The sequence below is a fragment of the Diadema antillarum genome, unplaced genomic scaffold (assembly GCF_040938485.1).
Source record: "Diadema antillarum isolate AM-2024a unplaced genomic scaffold, OU_Dant_1.0 scf00000099, whole genome shotgun sequence".
Classification (NCBI taxonomy): Eukaryota; Metazoa; Echinodermata; class Echinoidea; order Diadematoida; family Diadematidae; genus Diadema; species Diadema antillarum.
In genome coordinates, this window is record NW_027270988.1 from 5,387,002 (window position 1) to 5,412,500 (window position 25,499).

At 40.6% G+C, this 25,499-nt stretch overlaps 1 protein-coding gene across 1 annotated transcript in view; it reads left to right on the forward strand.

The window, feature by feature from the left end:
* The first annotated feature begins 4,164 nt into the window (after positions 1-4,164).
* The window catches only part of LOC139718815 (synaptojanin-1-like), a 32,172-nt gene continuing 10,837 nt past the window's right edge, over positions 4,165-25,499 (forward strand). The window contains exons 1-17 of the mRNA XM_071630280.1: positions 4,165-4,303; positions 10,079-10,165; positions 10,734-11,004; positions 11,400-11,625; positions 11,960-12,105; positions 13,289-13,385; positions 14,093-14,259; positions 14,553-14,634; positions 15,701-15,853; positions 16,318-16,483; positions 16,773-16,961; positions 17,438-17,540; positions 18,206-18,346; positions 21,482-21,674; positions 22,555-22,713; positions 24,701-24,866; positions 25,358-25,442. Coding sequence (XP_071486381.1) covers positions 4,177-4,303; positions 10,079-10,165; positions 10,734-11,004; positions 11,400-11,625; positions 11,960-12,105; positions 13,289-13,385; positions 14,093-14,259; positions 14,553-14,634; positions 15,701-15,853; positions 16,318-16,483; positions 16,773-16,961; positions 17,438-17,540; positions 18,206-18,346; positions 21,482-21,674; positions 22,555-22,713; positions 24,701-24,866; positions 25,358-25,442 — 2,558 coding nt within the window. The 5' untranslated portion in view covers positions 4,165-4,176. The remainder of the gene's footprint in view (positions 4,304-10,078; positions 10,166-10,733; positions 11,005-11,399; positions 11,626-11,959; positions 12,106-13,288; positions 13,386-14,092; positions 14,260-14,552; positions 14,635-15,700; positions 15,854-16,317; positions 16,484-16,772; positions 16,962-17,437; positions 17,541-18,205; positions 18,347-21,481; positions 21,675-22,554; positions 22,714-24,700; positions 24,867-25,357; positions 25,443-25,499) is intronic.

Below are 25,499 nucleotides of genomic sequence, written 5' to 3' on the forward strand. Positions count from 1 at the left end.
AAGAATATCATTGAATATTCCTTAATTTAGGACAATTTAGGTCGGCATACTTTAAGAGGGGGAGGGGGCAGCCCTGGACCTGCAGTGAACAAACTTGGAACTAAAGTCATCAATGTACAAACTTATGGTATTGACTTTGGTTTATCACTTCTGGTTCTAGAGAAGAAGATTTGTAAATATTCCTCAATGGTGGTGGTGGTGGGGGGGGGGGGGGGGGGGAATTGGGTCCCTTATGGGCCCCAAGGGAAGGATGGTGCCCATTTGAACAAATTAAGATGTTAACCCCTTGGAATGCTACCTGCCAAGTTTGGTGAAATTTCATCACAGAGTTTTCATAAAGAATATGAACATGTTCAATTTAAGTCCCCATTTGCACCCATCCCACCCCACTCCCCTTGGTCCCCAGGGTAGTACACGTATACACTAAGTTTCAAGAAAATACCTTCTGCCATTGCATGGATATTGGGGAAGTAGTAAAACTTTGAGCATTTTACCTTGACCTTTTTGGACCTTTGACCTTGAGCATGTGCACCTTAAAGTTGACAGGCATAACTTTGCCAACTCATACATATACAACTGTACATGCCAAGTTTCATTAGGATACCTCAAACAGTTTTTTACTTACGCTGTCCACAAAATTGATTACAGACGGAAGGATGGATGGACGGACAGACGGATGGACGGACGGATGGACAATCCAAAGACATAATGCCTCTGGCACTACTTCGTGGCGGAGGCATAAAAATACCTCCAGGAAGATCCAACAGACATCCACATAATTTGTTATTTACAAATTTGAGATAAACAGAGTTCAGTATTTCAAACCTGCCATCCCCCAATCCTTCCTTACCCATGCCCACTTTGACTGTTTAGGGAAGAGACGCACCCATCCATACTCGGCTAAACTACATAAGCCAAGCACTCCAACAACATGTACCACACCGACATACATGAGCCTACATGATGCGTACACACATACACACACGTGCGCACATGCACGCGTGCGTGCCCTCAAGAGTCATAGACACAGACACCCACATACAAACATGTACATACACTTAAAAACATACACAATTGCACTCTGCACACGGACACTCCCACAAACACACACCCATCATTACAATGTGCACATAATGTATAAATACATGCAGCATGACATATCATGCATGGGTACAACAAATTTAAATTTAAAGGGTAAAAAAGTCAAAACATTAACATCTTGGCAAGTTTCAGATAAATTTGATCATGTATCATACACCACCGCAGACTTTTTCTTTTCTTCTAATGTTACACCACCACTGCACTGGCACTACACATACACTGTCTGTCTACAGTATAGCGCAGTGTAGACACTAGATCTAGGACATAGAGGATAGTACAAGTTCTAGAAATCTAGAGTAATGCACTTGTCAATGTAATGACGCACCCCACTACCCCCGGACATGGGTGCGTCATGGTCATTTTTTGACTGACCACACGGGGTTTTTGATGCACCCCCACAGTCACTCTTTGACGGACCACACGGGGTTTTTGACGAACACCACAGTCACTTTTTTGACAGACAACACGGGGTTTTTGACGAACACCTAGGTCACTTTCTTGACGGACATCCTCGGTACATTTGACGCACCCCGTAAATACTGAAAGGATTTTTGCATACGCTTTATTCACGCAATTTCATTTTCTTTCGGTTCGTAAACACAATTTGTCAAAGTTTCGGCAAGTTTCCCTTACCCTGGCCCTGTAAGCCGTACCGTCATTCACCGTACATCACTCTGCTGCTACGATATTCCGAATGTACGTGCATGCAATCCATACAATTTGTAGTCACCTGGCCATGACTTGTCTGCAGATGCGCTGTATGTGCGCGGCCATTTCTAGTCCGGTTGAATGCAACACATGGACGATGTACGTTCGATGAGGAATAACGAGCACGCTGCTCACTTGCGAATTGCACAGCGTTAGCGAGCGAGTCGCGCACCACTAACACTTGACTTGCATGCCTGCTATTATACTGCAGGTACGCGCAGTACGCACCACGCAACGGTATACCACAGATCGTATACTGAATTCCGTATACGATCTTTGATTTTACTATTTAGTACTGTGAGGTTATAAATCGTTATATCGCTAAACAGTCCGTCTGGCTTGAGATTGAGTATGCGTGATTTCATGAGTTTGTTGGAAAGAAAATGTGAGGAGAAAGGGTGGCTTTTAAATCATTTGCTTGCCAGATTCGGGCAAGCATTTTTCCCTCTTAGGCCTACTCCAAAACGCTTCCCGACTTTGATTTCCACTTGCCGCGGGAAAGCGCTCACTGTGAATTCACTCGCGGTACGTACTGTACGTGTATCCGGTACTGGTAGCGTGCAAAAATGCGTGCAGTTTTCCATAGCCAAGTGCATACCATGACGCACCCCTCGGTTCAGAATAATGCGTGTTATTTTCCATAGCCAAGTGACGTACCATGACGCACCCCTCGGTCAAAAATTTGACGACAATGATGGGATTTTGACGCACCTCTCGGTCAAAAATTTGATGGACATAGCTGGTAAAATGACGCACACCTGGGTCACAAATTTGACGGACCAAACGAGGAAATGACGCACCCATGTCCGGGGGTAGTGGGGTGAGTCATTACATTGACAAGTGCATAAGAACCTCAATTTTCGGCCGGCCTCCAAAATCCGGACACTTGACTTGGAATACCACTTATCAAAAGCCAGCAAATTCTACTGTCGCAACACATGATCACATCGTTTCACATACGGGCACACATAAATTTACACTCGCATGCACAAAATTTTCAGCGGCCTTTTATGCACCGTATGCGCATTGATTGACATTGCGCGCGTGTCCGAATATTGGGGAATTGACAAGGTGATAATATTTGGGGATTCTGTGAAATTTTATGATCTATTTAACAAAATCAATATTGGGACAAAGCAGGTTGATATATTTAACATAATGTTGCATTTATTATAACCAGTTAGATACAATTTTGTAGAGTATCATTTGAGTTGAACAAAGCCTCAAAGGGTGCAAAAATTGGGGGTTTTACTCTACTTACTTCTTCAATACTTTGACCAAAAGATCGGTCTGTATCTGGTCGTCGCGGATATGTTCCGCTCCGCAGAGACTGTGTCTGGCTTCACCTTAGTTCAATAATCAAGGATCCGGAGGAGATCAAACAAGTGATAACGTCAATACATCGACATCATGCCCATGTGACATAAAGACTCGACTCCTCTGCCTGCCTGGACAGACGGATCTTTCTAATAGTATACTAAACTAGAATCTAGGTCTAGACATTTGTAGATCAAGGTCTAACGTTACTAGTTTACAATGTCTACCTACCTACTACTACTTCTAGACATGTTGTCTTCTAGACCTAGTAAAGTCTACTAGTACTAGGCTACAACACTGCGTCACAACAGTGGCAAGTGCCTGTGATGTGAGTGGTGTTTGTGCAGTGCATGTGCATGCAGTGCACATGCAGTTATGCAGTGCAGTGCGGTGTAACATAAAAAACCTACATGTACATTAATTTGTGGGACTACTACTACTAGACCTGCAATTTCAACAAGGCACGGATTATTCATACAGTCAAGTTGGCAATGTATAACAGAAAACTCACTTACGTGGTGAAACACACGAATGCCAAAGTTTATTGTTCTTTAGCTTTAATTGGTAAGCTGTATCGCTAGACGTCCTACGGAGGGCATTAATTTGCCGAAGAATTATTTTAAACATTTGTAGCGCGACGCGACTCGACGGAATCAATATCCCATGTGGATTTTGTGATTTTAATTTTCCGCAAATACAGCAGAGCCCTCTATAGACAGTACTTGCACCGTACCATACTCTACCCTTCTACCGTGCCCCTACGTCCCTACGTACACCACCTACCTGAGTGTAGTGTAACTTTGTGCAGTCATCCGGCCGGACCGGCCGCACACACGATCCGCGATGTAGGTCCAATCAACACTCCTCGTAGCAAGCTAACGTTAGAGCACCGTATACCTCACACACACACCCCTCAACAATTCTGAGCTATACTAGCTAGCTGAGCTGCGAGAGAGCTGTTGTGGCTATTTTGGTGGATGCGACCGCCCTACATTTTGAAAGCTTTGGCCAAACTTTGTGGCTGATTTGCTGTACCACTGAGTGATCATCATGGCAGCTATCATGGGGAAATCGTTCAGGGTTTACCATAAAGTTGGACCACCTTACTCCGTCATTCTTGAAGCAAGGAACAAGCCGGAAACGCTGCTGTTTGAGTCGGATGCCGTGGCTGTACTCAGTAAGTAAATTGATGTACAAGGGCCAAGGCATAAATGTGGACATCTAACACGTTAGTTTATAAAATGCCCCATTTACCACTTCTCTCGGGATGGGATTATCTGCTCCGATTCCTTGGTCATGTTGGTACGCATTGGTGGGCCTATAATAACGTTTGATCTGGCGCCCGGTCCTCATATTTAAACTTTACTAAATAGTCATGCCTCATGGTCCTAACAGTAGTAACATGCAGTTGTAACAGTTAGAGTGCCCTACACTTTTCTACAGTAGTCAGTAGGTTTTCAGGCACACGTCAAGTGCATGGGAATGCCAATATTAATACCCAAAATGCCAACAATAATGCCACCAATGGGTGTCACTGCACTGCACTGTCATTCCTTACTGGACCAGCCCTAACCCCGTCGCGGGGCGCTGTAACACAGTAACAGCGCCCCGAAGCAACCCATGCAATTTTAGGAAGCACTCAAATGCACTGCAACACGTAAACAACTCACCGCTCAAAAGGACACTTGGATTCGCAACGAAAAGCCACATGATATAAAACCATTATTGTTGAACAATAGAAACGACTATGTATTTCTCACCATTACCTCCGAAAACAAGATAAATAGTCATCTTTGAGACCGTCTACTCGAGATACTGTCCGTTCAACGTTTTGAACGTATCACGTAAATATACTGATCTGCGCATGCGCAAATGAATATGCATATTTTACGTCATCTGCCATATATAATGTTGCTCGTATTTGGTTCTCGGTCTCATTTAATAAAGGACACCTGTTCGTACCAATACCATAGGTATCATGGAGTTCAAAAATGCTCTAAGTGAAGTACAGGAGGATGCAAAAAGAATTAAGTTCAAAGTGGAGCAAATAGAAATTATCGAGAACGCAGTGAAACAGAATGACACCTTCCTAATGTTGCCAACTGAGTTTGGCAAGAGTGCTTGCTTTGGTTTCATCACCAAATCTTGGAAGTTGGATAAAGCAGGGCTGCACACTAACCCATTTTTTTTTTTCTGCCGGTCCAACCTGTCTCTGTCGGATCAGTAAATATCCATTTTTCCTCCCCATTTTTGTACTGGTCAGAACAGAAAATTTACTGGTCAACAACAACCTGAAAAAGCATTAACTGGCTTGCAAATTTATTTTCATGTTTTTGTCGACAATAATATTACCTCCCCCCCCCCAAAAAAAAAATACATTTTGCAAATAAATATTTTGTAAACTCAAGTGCCTTGTTTATGGATCATTTCCTTGAGAAGGAACAAAAAGGAATCATTTGTGAATTGTTTTGTTGATACGAAAAGGAAGTGAAAAAAAAAGAAGGGACTGAAATGCGTTTTTTAACTTTCCTCCGAAAATTTCTTCCCGTATCTTACCACAAGTATGCGTTCTTGAAAGTACACTGCAGGGTCGAATTTGTGATGCTTTGTACTCCTATCTCTTCTTCGTGCATAGAACCATTTTAAAAGAATTGAATGTTTGTGAATTAAAGTGTTAAATGATTTTGAACAAAATCAGATTGTATCAAATGCGTTTGTGACTTTTTGTCAACATCGGCGCACGTAGAGTAACACGCGTTACTTAAGTTGCTGCGCTTTTCACATTTGTGGTGCTCAGCTGGATTGTAATGATTATATGAATTATTTTTGCTGTATAGTATTTTCTGATGCACGTGCCAGAAGGGGTTCTTTATTTTTCTCCCGATAATCTTTTCGCATTTGTGCATGCGCTCTTGAAAGGTATATACGGCAGCATACGGCATCAGGGTCGAATTCACGATCCTTTTTGCGCTTATTTCTACCTCGTGATATCAGCGGGATTGTGACGATTTCATGAACTTTACTTCGGATCACTGTTCGGATGTAATCTGTTGTGATGAACACACCAGAATGGTTGACAATGCGCCCTTTATTTTGCTCCGATAATCTTTTCGCATTTCGTAAATGCGTCCTCTCGGATTAGAAGAAATGATACGGCCGAATTCATGATTCTTTTTGCACCTCTTGTTCTCCTCAAACTTCAACGGGATTGTGATGATTTCATGAATCATTTTGGCTGTAATTTTTATAATGCACGCGCCAAAAGAGGTTTAGAATGTGTCCTATTTTTCTCCCGAATTTGTGCATGCGGTATGCGTTTTTGAAAGATACACAGCATGCAGGGCCAAATTCACGATCCTTTTTGCGCCTATTGTTTCCTCAAATTTCAACGGGATTGCCATGATTTCATGGATTATTATTCGGCTATAATCTTAATGATTCACATGCCAAGAGGGGTTGAAAATGTGTTCTTTATTTTTCCCCGATAAAATTTTCGAATTTCGTAAATGCGTTCTTGAAAGATCATAACACGGCCGAATTCATGATCCTGTTTGCGCCTATCAATTAATATCAGCGGGATTGTGACGATTTCATGAATTCCTACGGCTGTAATCTTTTACTTTGCACACACCAAAAGGGGTTGAAAATGTGTCCTTTTATACTTTTTACAGATAATCTCTCCCACATTTCGTAAATGCGCGCCTTCTCGGATTAAAAGGTATATTCACGGCCGAATTTATGATTCGTTTTGCGCCTATTGTCTCCTCAAACTTTAACGGCATCGCGGTGATTTTATGAATTATTTCGGCTCCAATCTTTTGTGATGCACACACCAGAAGGGTTGAAAAAACATTCTTTATTTTTCTCCCGAAAATCTCTTCGGAATTATTCATGCGTTTTTTGAAAGACAGTATTCAGGGCCGAATTCGATATCCTTCTTGCGCCTATCGTTTCCTCAAATTTCAACGGGATTGCCATGATTTGATATTCGGCCGTAATCTTGATGATGCACCACCAGAAGGGGTTGAAAATGTGTCTTTTATTTTTCCCCCTATAATCTCTTCGCACTATTCGAATATCACAATTTTTTTGCGCCTATTTCTATAACTCAGATATCAGCAGGATTGCGATGATTTCGTGAATTCTTTCGGCTGTAATCTGTTGTGATGCACGCACAAGAAGGATTGAAAGTAGTTTTTTTCCCGATAATTTCTTCACATTTGTGCATGTGTTTTTGATAACCAACATGGCATGCAGGACCGAATTCAAGATCCTTTTCGCGCCTACTGTTTCCGCAAATTTCAACGGGACTGCGATGATTTTATGATTTTTTTTACATTTTTTTCTCGTCACATTTTGAGCATGCGTTCTTGAAAGGTACACAACAGGACAAATTTTGTTATCCCTTTTGTGCCTATCTTCATTATGAGACCATTCTGAAGGAATGAAATGAAAACAAACGCAATCAGATCTTTATACTGCTGTAATTTTTTCAATTTTTCTAAAAATCTGCACAAGTAAACTCGTTCTAACATGTCATCTGCCACGCTGCTACAAAGCCGGGATCGGATCATGGGTTAAAAAAAGGCATGAGTGAAATGACCACAGAAATGCGTGCGCCTCTACGAATACATACTCCTTGTCTGATGGCATGACCGCCGATCGCAAGCAAACGAACGATGTAAACGCGTTGGGGAATACCGGCATGCATTTCAGTAGTATTGTACATACACGTATGTATAAGGCTTAAAAGGGTATTGATCAAGCAAGACAACATCAAAAAAAAAAAAAAAAAAAAAAAAAAGCCATGGGGAGCAATGGAATACAATCCCAATGACCATGTGGATGGATCTGAAAGGGTTAATTTCTAGTTTTTCATTAACCAATCCATTATGCCTTTAAGATGAAAGCCAATCTAAAATTTTATCAATTTCACGACAATGATAAAAAAAAATCCAGCAGAACAGTGCAAAAATGATAAAATCGGATAAAAAATAAGGAAGTTATGACATTTGAAATTTCAAAAATTTTCAGAAGACACTTCTTGTCCCATTGCTATGAATGAATGAATGAATGAATGAATGAATGAATGAATGAATGAAATGAATGAATACTCAAGAGTCAATTTTATTGATCTGTATGTCACAGTACATAGAAATTTAGCTTCCAATTCTTCCAACTTGTTACACACAATAATTATGAAACACACACGCACGCGGACACACACACACACATACACACAATCAAACAGAAAGTGACAAGCCTGACAGAAAAAGAAAGACAGGAAGGATCTCCTCTCATGCGGTAGTAAGTCTTTGAAAAAAAAAAGGTCTCTCAATAAATAATCAAACAATTCTCAACTATTGGAAATAAACAAAACATGTACAATGTATGTAACAGAAGTGTATTCAATTCAAATCACAGTAGAAAATAAACATGAAGCAAAAATGAATATGAGTCCCCAAGAAGCAGAGCTTGTGAGTGGAGCCCATTGTGAATGTACAACATTAAAACTATAATGTACAGTGTGAAAGGAAACTTGATCTATAGATGAGACATCTGGGGCATTGCCTCTGCAGACTGGGAAAAAACAAAAACAAAACCAAAACATACCCTCTATCATGAAAATCACCTGTTATTTTCTTAATCCTTCACATCTCCAGATGTTCATTATGTGTGCACTTCCTTTATTGCAAATAAATAATGAACCACACATTCGAAATGTGCTTAAAAAACGAAATAAATAAGTGCCGGTAGGCCCGATAGTAAATCATCGCCCAGCATGCATTCTATTTGTTACGTCTCATGAATATTAATTTCAGTTCTCAGCGAGCTTTCCGTTTTTTTTCCACACGCATACATTGCGTATTACAGTATGTGCTACGTTTTATCCATATTAGCGCATGCGCTGTGTAAGTCGTACTACAATACGAAATGCGGTAGGACTATAAAAACCTCGGATAAACTCTTTCACAGGGCTCTCAAAACAGATCATATTGTAAATCGACTTCGCCTGCCGTGATTGTAAGTATCTTATCTAAGAGTAAGGCTACTAATTTCAGTATAAAACTCCGTATTTTGGTCTCTGGTCACGTAAATGCTTAGCCATATCAGGTGCTTCCGTGACAGGTATAGGTTTGCTGTGCGACCCCTTTACGGTACGTATTTGTCCGTATGGGGTCGCTGCTGCGGTTAGACCAGCCCCATACGCATAGCATAAACTTTAATGGGGCTGCGGACTGTAGCATTCCCAGGATTGTGACTACGTAGGTAGTATTGCGCCCAAATATCGACTTTAAATCTAAAAATGTATTCAATTCGAAGACTTACCAGTGAAGTTGAAGTATTGACAACAGGGTTCGTGCAACGTTTGGTTCTGTCAATGACAATAGTCCCTTTCTGTTCCAATTGATGACTTACAGTAATGTGACTCGGTCGAGAGAAACCTGGGAAAGCTACACTGATTTATCATGAATTGATGGCCAGCGCATGCGCACACAGACATCTTATCCAGTCAATGGATTAGAAATTTGTGCGCATTACTGTACATACATGTACAATGTACGTGTGTAAAAAATAGATTATAAGAATATTGAAAACATACAAATTAAATTAAACATAAACATTATCATTGGATTTTAATTGGAAAGTCCACTTTAAACCTATTCTTCCCGCAATTCTACAAGAGCCTCCCAAAGAGCTCCCAAACGAGATTCTTTTTGCAAGTTTACCGAGATCGGACAGGTTGATAATCTGTGCAAATGCAGTCAAGAGGTGCGTGTGGTTACAATGTATCCCCTTTCCACGGCAGGGTAACCAGACTTGTCATTACCAGCCATTATTTTCAGGACACCTGTGCAGATGAAGCCATTGACAAAATCCATCTGAAATGGTTGTCACCTTCCATTGCTAATTCAAAATCAAAATGTCTCTCCTTCACTTTTGTTTTTAGGTATACCTGAGACAGACAGTCTAAAGAAGCAGTACCAGAAGATGACTGATGCCTATGGCTGTCTTGGTGTCCTTAAACTCAGCGTAGGTGAGGAAAGAAACTTCAAAATCCTAAGTGCAAGAATACCTTTGATCTATGCTGTATATAGGGTTCTTGTAAGTACAGTATACTAGATATACCTGTCATGCAGACTACTGTACATGTACATTGTGCTTGTTGTGAGTATGCTATGTTTTGCAGCAGCCTCAAAAGGCTATCTCAGCTACTGTAAAACGAGAAATGTTCGCGTGCATTTTAATTTCGCGAATTTCGCGAGCGCCAAGGTTCGCGAAATTAAAATGCACGCGAAATTTCTTATCTACACTATATGCATTGAACGCAAGAGGCAATTCGCGAAAATTTCTTGCCACGAAAAAGGCCGTCGGCTCCAATTCGCGAAAATTTCTCGCCGCGAATATATCATGTTTTACAGTATGTTGTCTCAAAATGGACTGGAATCCAAGGTCAAAGAATCCTGATGGTATACTGGCTTTACATTATGTGAAGCCTTTTAATCTGATATCTGACTACTGTATGTAGAGATTACTGTTTTGCAATTGTATCAGTAATACATAGCAATGGTTTGTGAAAAAGAAAGTGACTGTTTTCTGTGCAGGAGATGAGTGCATCCTGTACCTTGTCCTCGTCACTGGATGTTCCTCTGTCGGCAAGGTCCAGGAATCAGAGATCTTCCGTATCACCTCTACACTCTTCGTCTCACTTCGCAACAACTCCAGCGATGAGGACCGCATCAGTGAGGTGCGCAAGCTGCTCAACTCAGGCACCTTCTACTTCTCCTGGTCACCGGCCAACACGACCCGCTTTGACCTCAGCCTCTGTGCCCAGCGACAGAAACAAGATCACATGACAGATAACAGATTTTTCTGGTATGCAGCTCCCTCTTGTTGACTCAAAATATTTGTATTGACATACAAACCCTGAAATCAATATCATGCTGTTGCTTTGCCCTAATAGTAAAAGTCATGCTCCTCAAGAAAGCCATGGCATTTTTGTTAACCATGTTTGTCAATAAAGTGCCTTTAGTACAGCAGTAGCTGAAGTCCACTTGTTGCAATGTACAGTGGGTTTCACAATAACCCTATTGAAGAAAAACAAACAAACAACAGAGTGTAATAATAACCTGTACTGCAGACTAATGTGTAACATGTGTTTTTGACAGCTTTCCTGTGGCAGTTGTAATATCCAGTGTCTTGCTGAAGTAGATTTTCATAGTCATTACTTAAGCCGACATTCTGCTTTCATTCTCTCAATATGACTAAAGGAATCGCTCCTTGCACCTGTACCTGCAACGCTACAATGTGAACTGCTCTGATTGGCTGCTGACCACAATGTGCGGTGGCGTGGAGGTGCGAACGGTGTACTGTGGGACGCGGCAGGCGAAAGCCTGTATCATCTCTCGGCTCAGCTGTGAAAGGGCGGGCACAAGGTTTAACGTCCGTGGTACTAATGATGAAGGGCATGTGGCAAATTTCTGTGAGACTGAGCAGGTAGGTTAATAGATTGATACTAAGAAGGACGATATACAGTCAAACCTCTGATAGTTGCCACCTTTGTACATGTTGCCACAATACACTCACTGCAGAGATATGATGTATGAAAGGCCATGTATGTACAGTTGTACCTACATGTATCACCTGTTTAAATCTGCCAGTGGCCAGTTCAGCAGTGTTCATTACTATGGCTAACCAAATTTCCATTTTACTTCAAGCATTTTGAATTTTACTAGCCCATAGGAAAGAAGAGTGCAAAATATGGAGCAAATAAACAGACACTGCCCTCAAGACTTACATTAAACACCTTTTACTGTGTCTGTTATCCAAGGTAATATTCTTGGACAACAAGGTGTCATCCTTTATCCAGACCAGAGGGTCTGTTCCACTCTTCTGGGAGCAGCCAGGAATCCAAGTTGGAGTTCACAGGGTGAAGATGTCACGGGGCTTTGAGGCTTCTGCTCCAGCCTTTGACAGGTATGTCAAGAGACAAGATTGAACTAAAGATATATTATATATTGTCTTCTTTGCAGTGATGATTATGGTGGTTGTGGTGGTTTGTGTGGCAAAACATAGTTCTCAGAAAGGCCCAAATTCATCTTCCACCATTTGAAATTTGCTTGTAATACATTGGAAGGGTCTTCCAAAAAACTTACAATGTACCTGGCGTACACACTTTGCTAGGATAATGAGTTTTTATGGAGTGTTTTAACATCAAAAGTGTGTAATAATTGTCATCGTATGCATATGACTTTTATTCCTGAAATGCCCTCCCCATTCAGGTGTGGGTATGTAGAATGTTACATGATGATTTATTGTGCTATAGCAATTGTATTTTCCTACAAGCTGCATGCATTTCACTCTACTGTGGAAGATGTGTGGATGCTGCTGTGGCCGGATTTGTTGATTATTGATAATTAATTTTGAGAAAGTATGTAACAACCATGAACAGGTATGCTTTGAGACTGTAGTACTTCTGGGCGTATCTTTGTGGCTAAAATTTTACATTTTAATTTTTACCTAGCTGAATTTGTGCCATTACAGCATTATCAACACATTTCTTATGCATGTTTATACATTTTAAGGTAAAAATGAACAAATGTTCCTGTTGAGGCACCATTTAATGATGATTCCAGTTTGAAAAGTTAAAGGTGTATGGTCCTTATTGCTACCAGGATCTGTTGTATTGATCGTATGTGAAATTATGAAACAATTGAAAATAAGAAGAAAGTACCGGTGTATTGGTCACTGGATTTACCATACTTGATATTTCTCAGGGCATGTACATGTCCTGTCAAACTTACCCATTCAGTACACATTTGATAAGCATGGTGGTGATATTTGTTCATAGATCTCTTTGATAGTGACAACATGATTCTTAATGGTGATGTTATAATGTTTAGATGATATTGGACAAGAATGATGTTGTAGAAAGGAAACCTCAAATGACCATGTACCTTATTTAACATGTTAAGGATGGACTGATTTTGCTATAACACACATTTTCCATGGACACCTGCCCAAGTATTCTTGGGACTCGTCTTGCAACGGGTTAAACTAATGGTATGATTGCTACATAAATGGAGATATTGTACCAGTCTCTCTTTCTCACTTTCTCATTTTGCGTCAATATTTTCATTCTCTCTTCTGATCCCAACAGGCATCTGACGATGCTTAAGTGTCACTATGGCAACCAGGCTATTGTCAATCTCCTAGGACACAAAGAAGGAGAGGACATGCTCAGCAAGTCATTCCAGGTTAGACAAAGTTATACTAGGTTGTGAGCAGCCAGTTTGTGTGTGTATTCTAGGATGTATTTGTTTCTTTTGTTTTGTTGCAGTAGTTTGTGGATGTTGTGTGTTTAGACTGTCAAGTTTGTGTGGACACAACAATCACCCCCCCCCCCACCACAAAAAAAAAAAAAAAGCAGCAGAGACTTGCAATTGTGAATGACATTATTTTATGCCCAAACAATTGACTTTGTTTCTCAAGTGATACCACATTGCCTTTATAGAGGTGATTATTGCAGTACATCCATTGAACACATATTTACCTGACATGACATTCATCTAGCCATAATTTCATAGATGTTTGTGTAATCTTTCCATGTCCTGTCATGGTTGAATTGCAGGATTCTCATGTTGTATTGACTGAAAGGTCACAGTATGTTATTCTTTATTGGTCTTCAGTTCAGATTAGCATTTATTAAAACATTGATGTAATAAAACTTTGATGTTTAATACATCACTGAGATTACATTGAACAGTAACGACTCATCATGGATTTTGTCACAACCTTGCAAATTTCCCTGAAAACCTTAGTTGTGCTAGCATAGAGTAGATTTACAATCTTTTTGCGCTATAAAGTCAGAAGCAGGCACTCACTATATGCACTGGATTTATCAGACATGAAAGAGACGTAAAAGTAGATAACAAATGATGCCTTAAAATGATTATTCACCCAGAATCACCTGCAAGCTTCGAGACACGCCCAAGACACGCCCCACATCCTCTTTGACTACCACCAGATGTGCCGTGGAAAAGTGGACAACATGCACGTACTGCGCAAGAAGGTTGCAAAGTACCTAGATGGCTTTGGATTCTTCTACAGTGATGGAGGCAATGTTATCCAGTATGAGTCAGCTCCTTCTTTACCATTCCCCTTTATTTGATTATGATGGAACCTTTCACTATATGTTTTTCTTTTTCTCTCTGTCTGAGATAGTATACTAATTTTATGCTTTGTATTACATAGCAGTGTCATGGCTATTTCTTTTGCTTTTGTGCAATGTAAGCTTTCTGAAATGTAGAAACCATACGATCAAAGACAAGTTTGTGCCCTTGTCTACATGATTTTGCTGCTGGCTTTAAACTGTGTAAGATTCTTGTTGACATTTTTCTCTTTGATTTCTGTTTCTGTAATAGGCAACAAACTGGCACTATTAGGACCAACTGCCTTGACTGTTTGGACAGAACCAATGCTGTGCAAACTTTCTTTGGACAAGATGTAAGTTGAAAGAACCTTGTGGATATTTTCCTGTGTCTCCTTGAATACAGTCAATCTTACATTTGTTTCAGTGTTAAACTTTGCCCAATTAACCTGTTGAAGATGGACAGATTTTCCTATATGCATTGTCCATTTACCCCAGCATGAGAATACTTGGGACTAGTCCTCAAAGGGTTAAGAAAGGATGTCAGTGCACTCCTTTGATACTTTCTCTGTTGTCATAATTGACTCTTTTGACTATTTTTTTAAATTTTGATATAACATTTGTCCTGCTGCTCAAAAAGCTGTCAAAGATGGAAAAACAAAAGAAACAAAACATAAAACTATTCAGCTTGTGGCCATGCAAACTAAAGCTTTTTAGGCCCAGAGAGAAGGAAGATAGGTGTGCATACAGCAGGGAACATAGCAGCCACTGTGCTCTCTAGTCGATATATAGATCACTGTTACGCCTTATGAGAGTGATACCGGTAGATGTTCACAGTCTATGGGTGTGTGGAATCTAAATTCACAGTAGAGTTTACACATGAGGTTTAAATATTGCATTTCCTAGTGCTTTCAAACCTGTAACTTTATCAGTTTAGTGGTGTCATGGTATTATCTCTGTACATATTTCTGCATACTGTTGTAGAATTTATGGGAAAAGTCATGTCTTTTTGACTGGATTTTTGTCTTGCTTTTGGACAATATATCCCACTATGGTTGAGATCTAAAGCTTTGCTGCATTAGTCTTTATCATAGTATTCCATAAGTTCTGCACCCATTTTCTTTATGACATCAAGTGTCAATGCCAGGGGCCCATTTTATAGGGACATTTTCAATAAATGTAGTTACCGCAATATACTCACAGGTGGATGGTTCTTTCTTGGATGCTAGCTTAGTAACTACAAGTTTGTGACTTACTATAGTTAGAAGCCTCTTTTTTAAGTAGGTTCCGCATCATCGACTCAGTTTAAAGATATGTGAAAATCTGTGAAAGTTTCTTACATATTTTATTTTTATTCCTTATCACATTTATGTTTCATTTCATAATAAAGTTTGTCTTTATTGCTGTGAATCTTTTCTCCAGATGCTGAGTAAGCAGCTTGACATCTTGGGTATGAATGACAAGCCTCAGATTGCATCCAGATTCATTGAAACTTACCGTACCACCTGGGGTCTGAGTGGTGACCACATCAGCAGGATCTATGCAGGAACTGGTGCACTGGAAGGAAAGACCACTGTAAGCTGAAAATTGGTCATTTACCAGTCATATGTATTCAGTTGGTGCTATGATGTCTTATTCATTTGAACATTTTTAGTTATGTATATTATTGCACATTGTCTATTCATTGACATAAAGTGAAGAAGTATGATGGTGATTATGGTGATATTGCTGGATAACAAACAGTTTATGTGTTCATCATTAAGTATTTCATTTTCAAAATTGCATGGATCTTTTGCTTTTTAAGGATGCTAGTGGAACTAATAATTCTTAACAATTTGCTTATGTGGCAAAAGAAATCAATATTTAGAACAGCCGACCATAATATTATTGTAAATGTTAGGACATTGTGTCAACCATTTACTGTGTACCTTCATCTTAATCAACTAACGAACAGAAATAATGAGCTGAGGGATCAATCAATGTTTAACTTAAGAGTGATATATCTCTGATGTTTTAGTGCCATATGTTGCATTAATCAGGCTGGCAAATTACGTGATGGAGCAAGATCAGTGACGAGGACAATCCAAAACAACTTCTTTGATGGCAGCAAGCAGGAGTCCATTGATATTCTGCTCCTTGGAAGCTCACTGATTGGCAGCCTGGCTGACAAGGCTAGTGCTCTCCTCCCCAGTAGTCACTTACATGGTGAGTGGTTCAATCTCCACTTAATATCAGTCTCTTTCCAAGCAGTTCTCTTTTCCAGTTGTAGCATCCTGCATAGACTGCCAATTAAAGTCTATATATGTGTATATGAAACAAGGATTGTCTGTGAAATGTGAATAATCTATGTACTTACACGAGATTTTGATAATTCATGTAATGCCTCTCACTTTAATAGCATTATGATATTGTTTCTTTTAGATTTCATGATTATTATTGTGTGTGATTTTCTTCTCCTTTTCTTTTTAAAATTTCCCTAATTCTTTTCTCTCAGCCTCACCGGAGATTCTCAGAGGAGTATGCGAGAGGGAGAGTGAGTTTACATCGGCGTCAAGGTTCAGGATATGTGTTGGGACTTGGAATGTGAATGGCGGCAAGAACTCACACAGCATAGCCTTCAAGCATGAATCCCTGGCTAACTGGCTGCTAGATAACCCACAGATTGTGGAGGAGACAAATCAGGGTGGGTTGAACAATATGATATCGTTCAGAATGAATCATCCACACTTTCCAGATGTTAATGTTATTAGAGGAGACATTTTGACTGTAGATATAAAAAAGTCTTATTTCTGTGCAGCATTAGTAACCCTCACCTCTTTTTAGATTTCAGATAAACAAATCATAGGTGGAAGAAAGTAGAGGAATAAATGAATTCAAGCAAACCTGAAAAAAATTGTTTTGTATAAGGAATGCCACTGTGTAGTTTATACATACTTTGACCCCACAGCTGATCTAGAGATGACATCTGAAAGTGTCTTATGCAGTAAAGGTGGCGCATTAGATGTCAACTATTATGCAGCTAAAGCATGTTGGTAACATTATTGTATATGTTTTGAAAGAGGTGTGTGTTCTGTATTCTTCACCTCTAGTGCCGAGTGACTATTTCTGGCGTAAGAAATGATATGTTTCAATTCAGGATGTATTTATTATCGTTTCCAGGTTGCTCAGAGCTAGGAGTGGATTTCAGTGTACCCAATGACATCTATGCCATTGGGTTTGAGGAAATGGTAGACCTCAATGCAGGGAACATTATCAGTGCAAGGTGAGAGGGAAGATTAATTGCTTAAAAGTAAAGGTTCCCCGACAAACATCTTTAGATTTAGCCAATGTAGAAGGATAAAGTTAAATGGTAAGGGAAGGTTTCCAGAAAATTAGTCAATGTACTTTAATGGTATGAATTTTTACTACCTCTTATTGTGGTTGATTTCATGTTCCACCCTTTCTAAATGGCAAACGATTTGTGAAATCACAGTAGTTGAATAAAAGAAATTGTATATTTCGAAACATGTTTATCATTTGAAAAAAAACCAAAAAACACTTTTCCATCATGAGTGACTGAGATGTAACATCAAATATTACTATGCATGTTTTCTGGAGGAGCAGGGTAAAGTGATTTTTCCTTGATGACATAAAAAATAAATTTTTTGTGAAAAACAAAAAGAAACGTATGACTTTCAAATTAAGGAAATAGAGTCTTTATGGCAATATCCACATTCTTGTATTGTCTGCCATCAAGATTACTTCCTGATTTAATGTTGATATCATAGTTGCATGCCAATTTACACAAATTCTTCTTTCATAGTTGTCCAAATAAGGTTTTCATGCATTTCATATAAAATGAGTGGCTGCTTGGTAAGGATCTTTCTTAGTTTTACGTAATTAGGAATTTGACCTCACAGAGATTTTGTATATTCTCATTGTTTACAGCACAACAAACCAAAGAGCATGGGGGATTGAGCTGCAAAAGACTCTATCAAGGGACAACAAGTATGTGCTCCTGGTCTGTGAACAGCTAGTAGGTGTTTGCCTCTATATCTTTATCAGGCCACAGCATGCTCCCTTCATCAGGTGAGTCCAGGTTTTGAGAGTTATGCAAACATAAATTATCACATGTGGGACTGGGAAGAACAACTGGAATAAACTGATGTGCTTTTCGTGTAGTGCTTTAATTGTGTGTTATGTTAGCTGGTCCATGGCTAGTCAACTTGAAATATGTCCCAGGGAATTGCTTTCTAAAAGCAAAATAATGATTTCATATCTGTCTTTGTGAAATGTTTAGTTTTATTCTTACATCTCAGGACATACATGTATGCTTGTCAGCTATTGAAAAGCACTTGTACATTCCACCTGAAGAGTCTGCATGTCATACTGTACAATGTATGTGTGTTGTATGTGGCAGTGTATTAAATTTCATGAAGTGTACAAGTGGAATGATGTTTGCAAAATTTACAACTCACCAATATATTGCCTCCCAATACACAAATGCACTGTACATTGTCTTCAGCATCACATGTCCCCAATGAATGATCATTTTTATGTGAACAATGTGCAACCTATAAAATGAACACATATTATTAAAATTTAGAGTAATTTAGGCTTGCATGAATGACTCATGAATGACACAAACAGTGATGCTGTGTGTAGTTCTGACTTCATTTGTTGGGAATATGCAGAATAATCTCACCTCCATGAAACATCATAGTAAAATGCCAAGGGAGATACCATACTCTTTTAATTCTGTATACGCCAGATTATTTCTTGAGTATGATATTTGATGACATAAATGGTACCCTGGGGTACCAAATAAAAATCAGCCATTTTGTTGAAATATTATTTTTCTTTTAAAGGTTGAACCCTGGGTTGCCAAAAAGTGGGAAATTATTTTGGTGTGATTTTTTTCAACATTCAATTTGCCCCCTGTTCTTGTAAAAAATTCTCTAAGTCATGTTTTTAGCTCACCTGAGCCAAAGGCTCAAGTGAGCTATTGCGATCGCCCTTCGTCCGGCGTCCGTCGTCCGTCGTCCGTCGTCCGTCGTCCGTCGTCCGTCGTGCGTCGTGCGTCGTGCGTAAACTTTTTACATTTTCATCTTCTTCTTGAAAACCCCATGACCGATTTTCATCAAACTTGGCAGGTAGCATCCCTAGGGGGTTAGGAACTCAATTTGTTAAAATGGGCACCATGCCCCACCCAGGGGGCCCCCAGGGGGGCCCAAACCCCCCAAAATTAAGGAATCTGTAAAAATCTTCTTCTCTAGAACCAGAAGTGATAGAGCTAAGTTAATACTATGACTTAGTACATTGATGACTGTAGTTTTAAGTTTGTTCATGGCAGAATCAGGGGTGCCCCCCTTGGGACCCAGGGGAGGGGGGTGGGGGAGGTTTCTAATGGGGCCTAAATTGTACATTTTCATCTTCTTCTTGAGAACTCCATGACCCATTTTCACCAAACTTGGCAGGTAGCATCCCTAGGGGGTTAGGAACTCCATTTGTTAAAATGGGCACCATGACCCACCCAGGGGGCCCCCAGGGGGCCCAAACCCCCCAAAATTAAGGAATCCGCAAAAATCGTCTTCTCTAGAACCAGAAGTGATAGAGCTAGGTTAATACTATGAGTTAGCACATTGATGACTGTAGTTTCAAGTTTGTTCATGGCAGAATCAGGGGTGCCCCCCTTGGGACCCAGGGGAGGGGGGTGGGGGAGGGTTCTAATGGGGCCTAAATTGTACATTTTCATCTTCTTCTTGAGAACTCCATGACCCATTTTCACCAAACTTGGCAGGTAGCATCCCTAGGGGGTTAGGAACTCCATTTGTTAAAATGGGCACCATGACCCACCCAGGGGGCCCCCAGTGGGCCCAAACCCCCCAAAATTAAGGAATCCGCAAAAATCGTCTTCTCTAGAACCAGAAGTGATAGAGCTAGGTTAATACTATGAGTTAGCACATTGATGACTGTAGTTTCAAGTTTGTTCATGGCAGAATCAGGGGTGCCCCCCCCCCTTGGGACCGGGGGGGGGGGGGGGGGGGGGGGGGGGGGGGGGGGGTGAGGAGGGGTCCTAATGGGGCCTAAATTGTACATTTTTATCTTCTTCTTGAGAACCCCATGACCCATTTTCACCAAACTTGGCAGGTAGCATCCCTAGGGGGTTAGGATCTCAATTTGTTAAAATAGGCACCATGCCCCGCCCAGGGGGCCCCCAGGGGGCACAAACCCCCCAAATGAAGGAATCTTTAAAAATCTTCTCTAGAATCAGAAGTTATAGAGCTGAGATGATACTATGAGTGAGTACATTAATGACTGTAGTTTCAAGTTTGTTCATAGGAGATCCAGGGGTGCCCCTCTTGGGGGTAGGGGGGGGGGGGTGGTTGGAAGGGTCCAAATGGGGGCCTGAATTGTACATTTTCATCTTCTTCCTGAAAACCTCATGATGGATTTTTGTCAAACTTGGCAGGTAGCATCCCTAGGTGGTCAGGATCTCAATTTATCAAACTGGGCACCATGCCCCACCCAGAGGGCCCCAGGGGGCCCCAATTCCCCCAAATTAAGGAATCTTGAAAAAATTGGGCCCTTATTGTACATTTTCATCTTCCACTTGAGAATGCCTCGTCAAATTTTGGTAGAGCTGTGAATAATTTAGATTAGTGACTGCGTGAAAGGTGAACTTGCGATACTCAGGTGAGCGCTAGACCCGCGGGTCTCTTGTTTAGCTAGCTGGAGCTAGGCGTGCTAGCCACCGCACTGCACTGCATTGAAGCACACACTATTCCTAGCACAGCGTACCATGCATGCATAGTATAACATGCAGTGGCATGGGAATGACTATGTACACACACACACACAGTACATGCATTTCTCTGCGGCTGTCCTCGAGGGGACGTGAGGTGGCGCTACACGACGTGGTACCAGGGTAACGCGTGATGCATCATTTTGTAAATTGGGACTTGTAAGCCAATTTTGTCTGTGGTTGAATTTGCAATTGAGAAACACAATGATGGTAGAAAACATCCCTAAATAAATGATAAATGAAAAATTAATGATGGATAAAAAATGAAATAATAAAATATAAATGAATGTTCCACCCATGTGAAAATGCCTCTAGTAGTTCACCATCAAATGAACATTTTTTCCCAAACTGGTATGTGACAAACCCGCGTGTTTTGCATGATGTGATACAGTGCGGTCTGCATATGATTCCTTCCTCAGGGACGTTGCCGTGGATACGGTAAAGACGGGTCTGAAGGGGGCGGCAGGGAATAAGGGTGGGGTAGCCATCCGTTTCATCTTCCATGGTACCTCCATGTGCTTTGTGTGCGCTCACTTAGCAGCCGGTCAGTCTCACATTAAAGACAGGAATGAGGACTATGCAGAAATCAGCTCCAAAATCATGTTTCCTATGGTGAGCTATGTTATATCCACTTTTGTCTGTGTTACCCACAGTCCATTAGTGCGGAGTTGTGTCAGGGAAAAATGTGATTTGGATAAATTGTAGTGCATAGTGCTATCAACATGGGAGTGTTTGTGAAACACTGTACTTTTTGTAGTAGAAATTGTAATTTTGTTTTTCTTTTTAATTTACCTATGGCACTACCTCCTAAAGGGCAATCCAGATGATGTAAAAGATATTACATCATGTAGTACATAAATAGATAGTGTCATGTGTAGATTTATGAAATTTATTGTCGTCCTTGAGCAGATCAAACCAATACTCTAAACACCCTAAGCATAATACACGGAACAAGGGTGATGACATAGGAGGCTCACATACATTGTATTCCAGTCATGCAGCAATGTACATTGTAATTTATTGTAATACCACTTGCTCAACAAGTCCAGCTGTGTAGAGTTTATGCATGATTTCATCTTTTGTTCTGCTTCTTTGAACACCAAATCATGCATTATAGGCAAGCTGCTATGTCATCATCCTTGTTCATTGTGATTAGTTATGAATTTTGTTGAAAGTGTTCACTCTGCTCTCCAAGGGGGCCCTGCCATCATCATTATCATTAGCATTGCTTATCATGATCATGTAGACATTCGTATACACCTGTGTCAGGAGGACATTGTGAGTAAAGACATCTTATGTAAAAATGTCATCTCCAAGAATGCAAGCGCTTGCTAGGATTGGGGCACATGACCTTTGTTTGAATGTCCAGAGCATAATTGATTGTACCAAGGTGTCCTGTCTGTGTACTAGTTTTGAGAAAAAATATGGCACGTTGAAAATAAAACTAATGACTTCATTAATGAGATATTAACTGGGATTTTTTGTTTCAAAGGGCCGCACACTTGACAGCCACGACTACATCTTCTGGTGCGGTGACTTCAACTACCGCATCGACATGGACAATGACGAGGTGAAGGACCTTGTGGCCATCCAGGATTACGAGGCCCTGAAGGAACATGACCAACTCCTGGTGGAGAAGCATAAAGGCAATGTGAGTTTACGTTGGTTTTTGGATCATGTGACAAAGAGAAAGAGTGAAGAAGAGAGCAAAAACAGTGAAGGATGGAGAGGGGGAAGAGTAAGAAAAAAGATGATAAGTAAGTAGAAAGTTAGAGAGAGAGAAGGAAAAAAAAAGGATAGAGGTGGAGAGAAAGAGACTTCTGAATGTGGCAAGGGCTGAAGAGAATGTTTGCTATCCTTTCTGTCTAGAAGTTTATCCTATTCCATTTGTGTTATTAAAAAGAACTGGGGATCGGATTGGGGTCTTGCAGATCGCATTGCTAAAATATCCTGCATAATACACAATGTTAATATGTGTCAACGTTCCAACTGTGGCCATTACAAGAGCATTGGACTGTGAGGGTTTTGCGATGTCTGGCAGAGCATTGCTTTTGAAAGTCACTAGAGCATAAACGTATTTGAAAGTTTGCTTTTCATGTGTGAACATAACTAGATCAAGAAGTTGCATGACGTGAATATTGCAAAGGTAAATCTTAGCGGAGGGATTTGCCCGTAAGCAGAAATAAAGATGTGAGATATAACAGGCCTCGAAATAGGATTTTGGAGGGGCACGGCCGTTTAGAAAAGGGCACTTTTTCCAAGAGGCCAGGGCACTTAAGTCAGTCAGAGGGGCACCAAGGCCACATTGGAAAGGGCATGTTTGGTGTTTATGAAAAAAGAAAGAAGAAAAACAAGCCGAGAAAAACAAACAAACACACACACACACAAACACACACACACAAAGTGCAACACACAACAAAAACCTCTTCCCTACAGCTGTAACACATTCCCGATCTCCGCGTTTCTATCAGGTGAAACGACATTTTTTTAAAACAGGAATAAAACAACAGTAGGTACTGATTGAAACTCGACACCCTTTCAGGCCAGCCAGGCCAGGTTGCCATGAAACTTCAAAGCACATTCCGACAGCTGGCTGGCAAAACCACAAGGCAAAGAAATTTGCGTGCGCGTGTAGATTACTATGATTAGTCTGTGACAGACAGTTCATGACCTCCAAGAATGCGCCAGTACGCGCGGTTTCTTCTGTTGATTGGTCTCTCTCTCTCTCCACCCCTCCCCATTCCCCAGTCTGGCACACTTTGGCATCGTGGGATTTTTCTTTTTTCTTGGTGAACTTGGTGTTCACTCTTTACTACTCTATCTGAATATGCGCTGCCTAGCTAGTACATACTCGCGGCCGCTGCGCTGCGGAGGCAGTCGGGACGGTAAAAGCCGGTCGGGCGTACATGTACGTACGTACGTACACGTCGTCTCGTATCTCGGAAAGATAAGAGTTTGAATCAGATGTATCGGGACGTGAGTGAACTGAAGGTATGATATTTGAGATCAGGAAAGTTGTTCAAGCTTATTAAAGAGACTTTGAGAAAGGGCATATCATACGTCATAAATAATAACTTTCATTCTAAAAGGGCACCACGGCCCCAAGAAAAAGGGCACATTTTTTTTGGCCGTAACTTTGATCAAAAAAACAAAGGCATTGCGGCCAACGAGAGGGGCACCGACGGCCATGGCCGTCGGTGGCCGACGGTTAATTCGAGGCCTGTATAATTTCACTTTCTGATTTATCGACAACTGTGATAGTACTTTGTAGTGTGCGTAGTTATTGGCAGATGATGGTACCACATACAGTACATTATGTCTTCTGTGTGTTAGAGAATACAGAGGAAATTCATCATCAGCTAATTAGAATAGATTCTAGTTTTCTAGTCTTGTGTAGTAATTTTTCTCTTAACCAAATCTTTCATTTATCCTTCTGACTCTAGGAAGATAAGTGAAAAAAGTTACGTTGAACAATGCATTGTGGGGTTGTCAAACCGAAATGGACGAACTTGACTATGATATGCCATCTGTGACAATGAGCTGTTATTCATGCTGATATATTAGTTGAACAGGAGGTATGTTCATTGATTTAAGCAACAGATATTTACATTGTCTATCCTTTTTTTTGTACATTTCAGACATTCCAAGGATTCGCAGAAGGCAACATCAGCTTTGCACCAACCTACAAGTATGACCTCTTCTCTGATGACTATGATACCAGTGAAAAAATGAGAACTCCTGCCTGGACTGACAGAGTGCTGTGGAGGCGGCGGAAACCTTTTTACTTCCAGCAGAGTGCCGATAGTAAGAAATCATCTTCCTTATAGAGAAAAAGAAATCATTGCTGTGTGTAATACTTCAGTGAGAATGAAGAGGAAGCAGTGATGGTGACACAGAAATGATCACTTCTACTCAACACTCGCTGATTTTTAGTTGCTTCATTCATGGACGTGCAAAGAAACTTGTGCAAATGCAGTGAAAAAAATGTTTTGTTTTCCAGTCAGGGATCACAGTTACATTACGTACTGCAGAAAGGGTGACAGAAAACGGGGATGCTTTAATAGTCAAATGTGGAGAGGAAGGGGAAAGAAATATAATAGAGGACAAACAACATTTTATCAGCATGTTAATTAAATAAAAGGGCCCATAGAGGTCAAAGCTTGCTGTTATATCTTTCAAGTCTGTAAGATTCTGGAGAAGAGGTCATTTGATTGTTTGATGGTTGTGAAGATATGTCATATGTGAATTCATTTGCACTTTTCGTTCCATTTCTTGGATGAATTTTTGTCTTCCAGATCCGTTTGAAGCCTTCCCAGACAACTGGGATCCTGGTCGTGTACTCCACTATGGCAGAGCAGAGCTCAAGACTTCAGATCACAGGTGGGTAGGACGTCTTGGGACTAAGTCAAACTATTTGCATATCTATTCCAACATTAA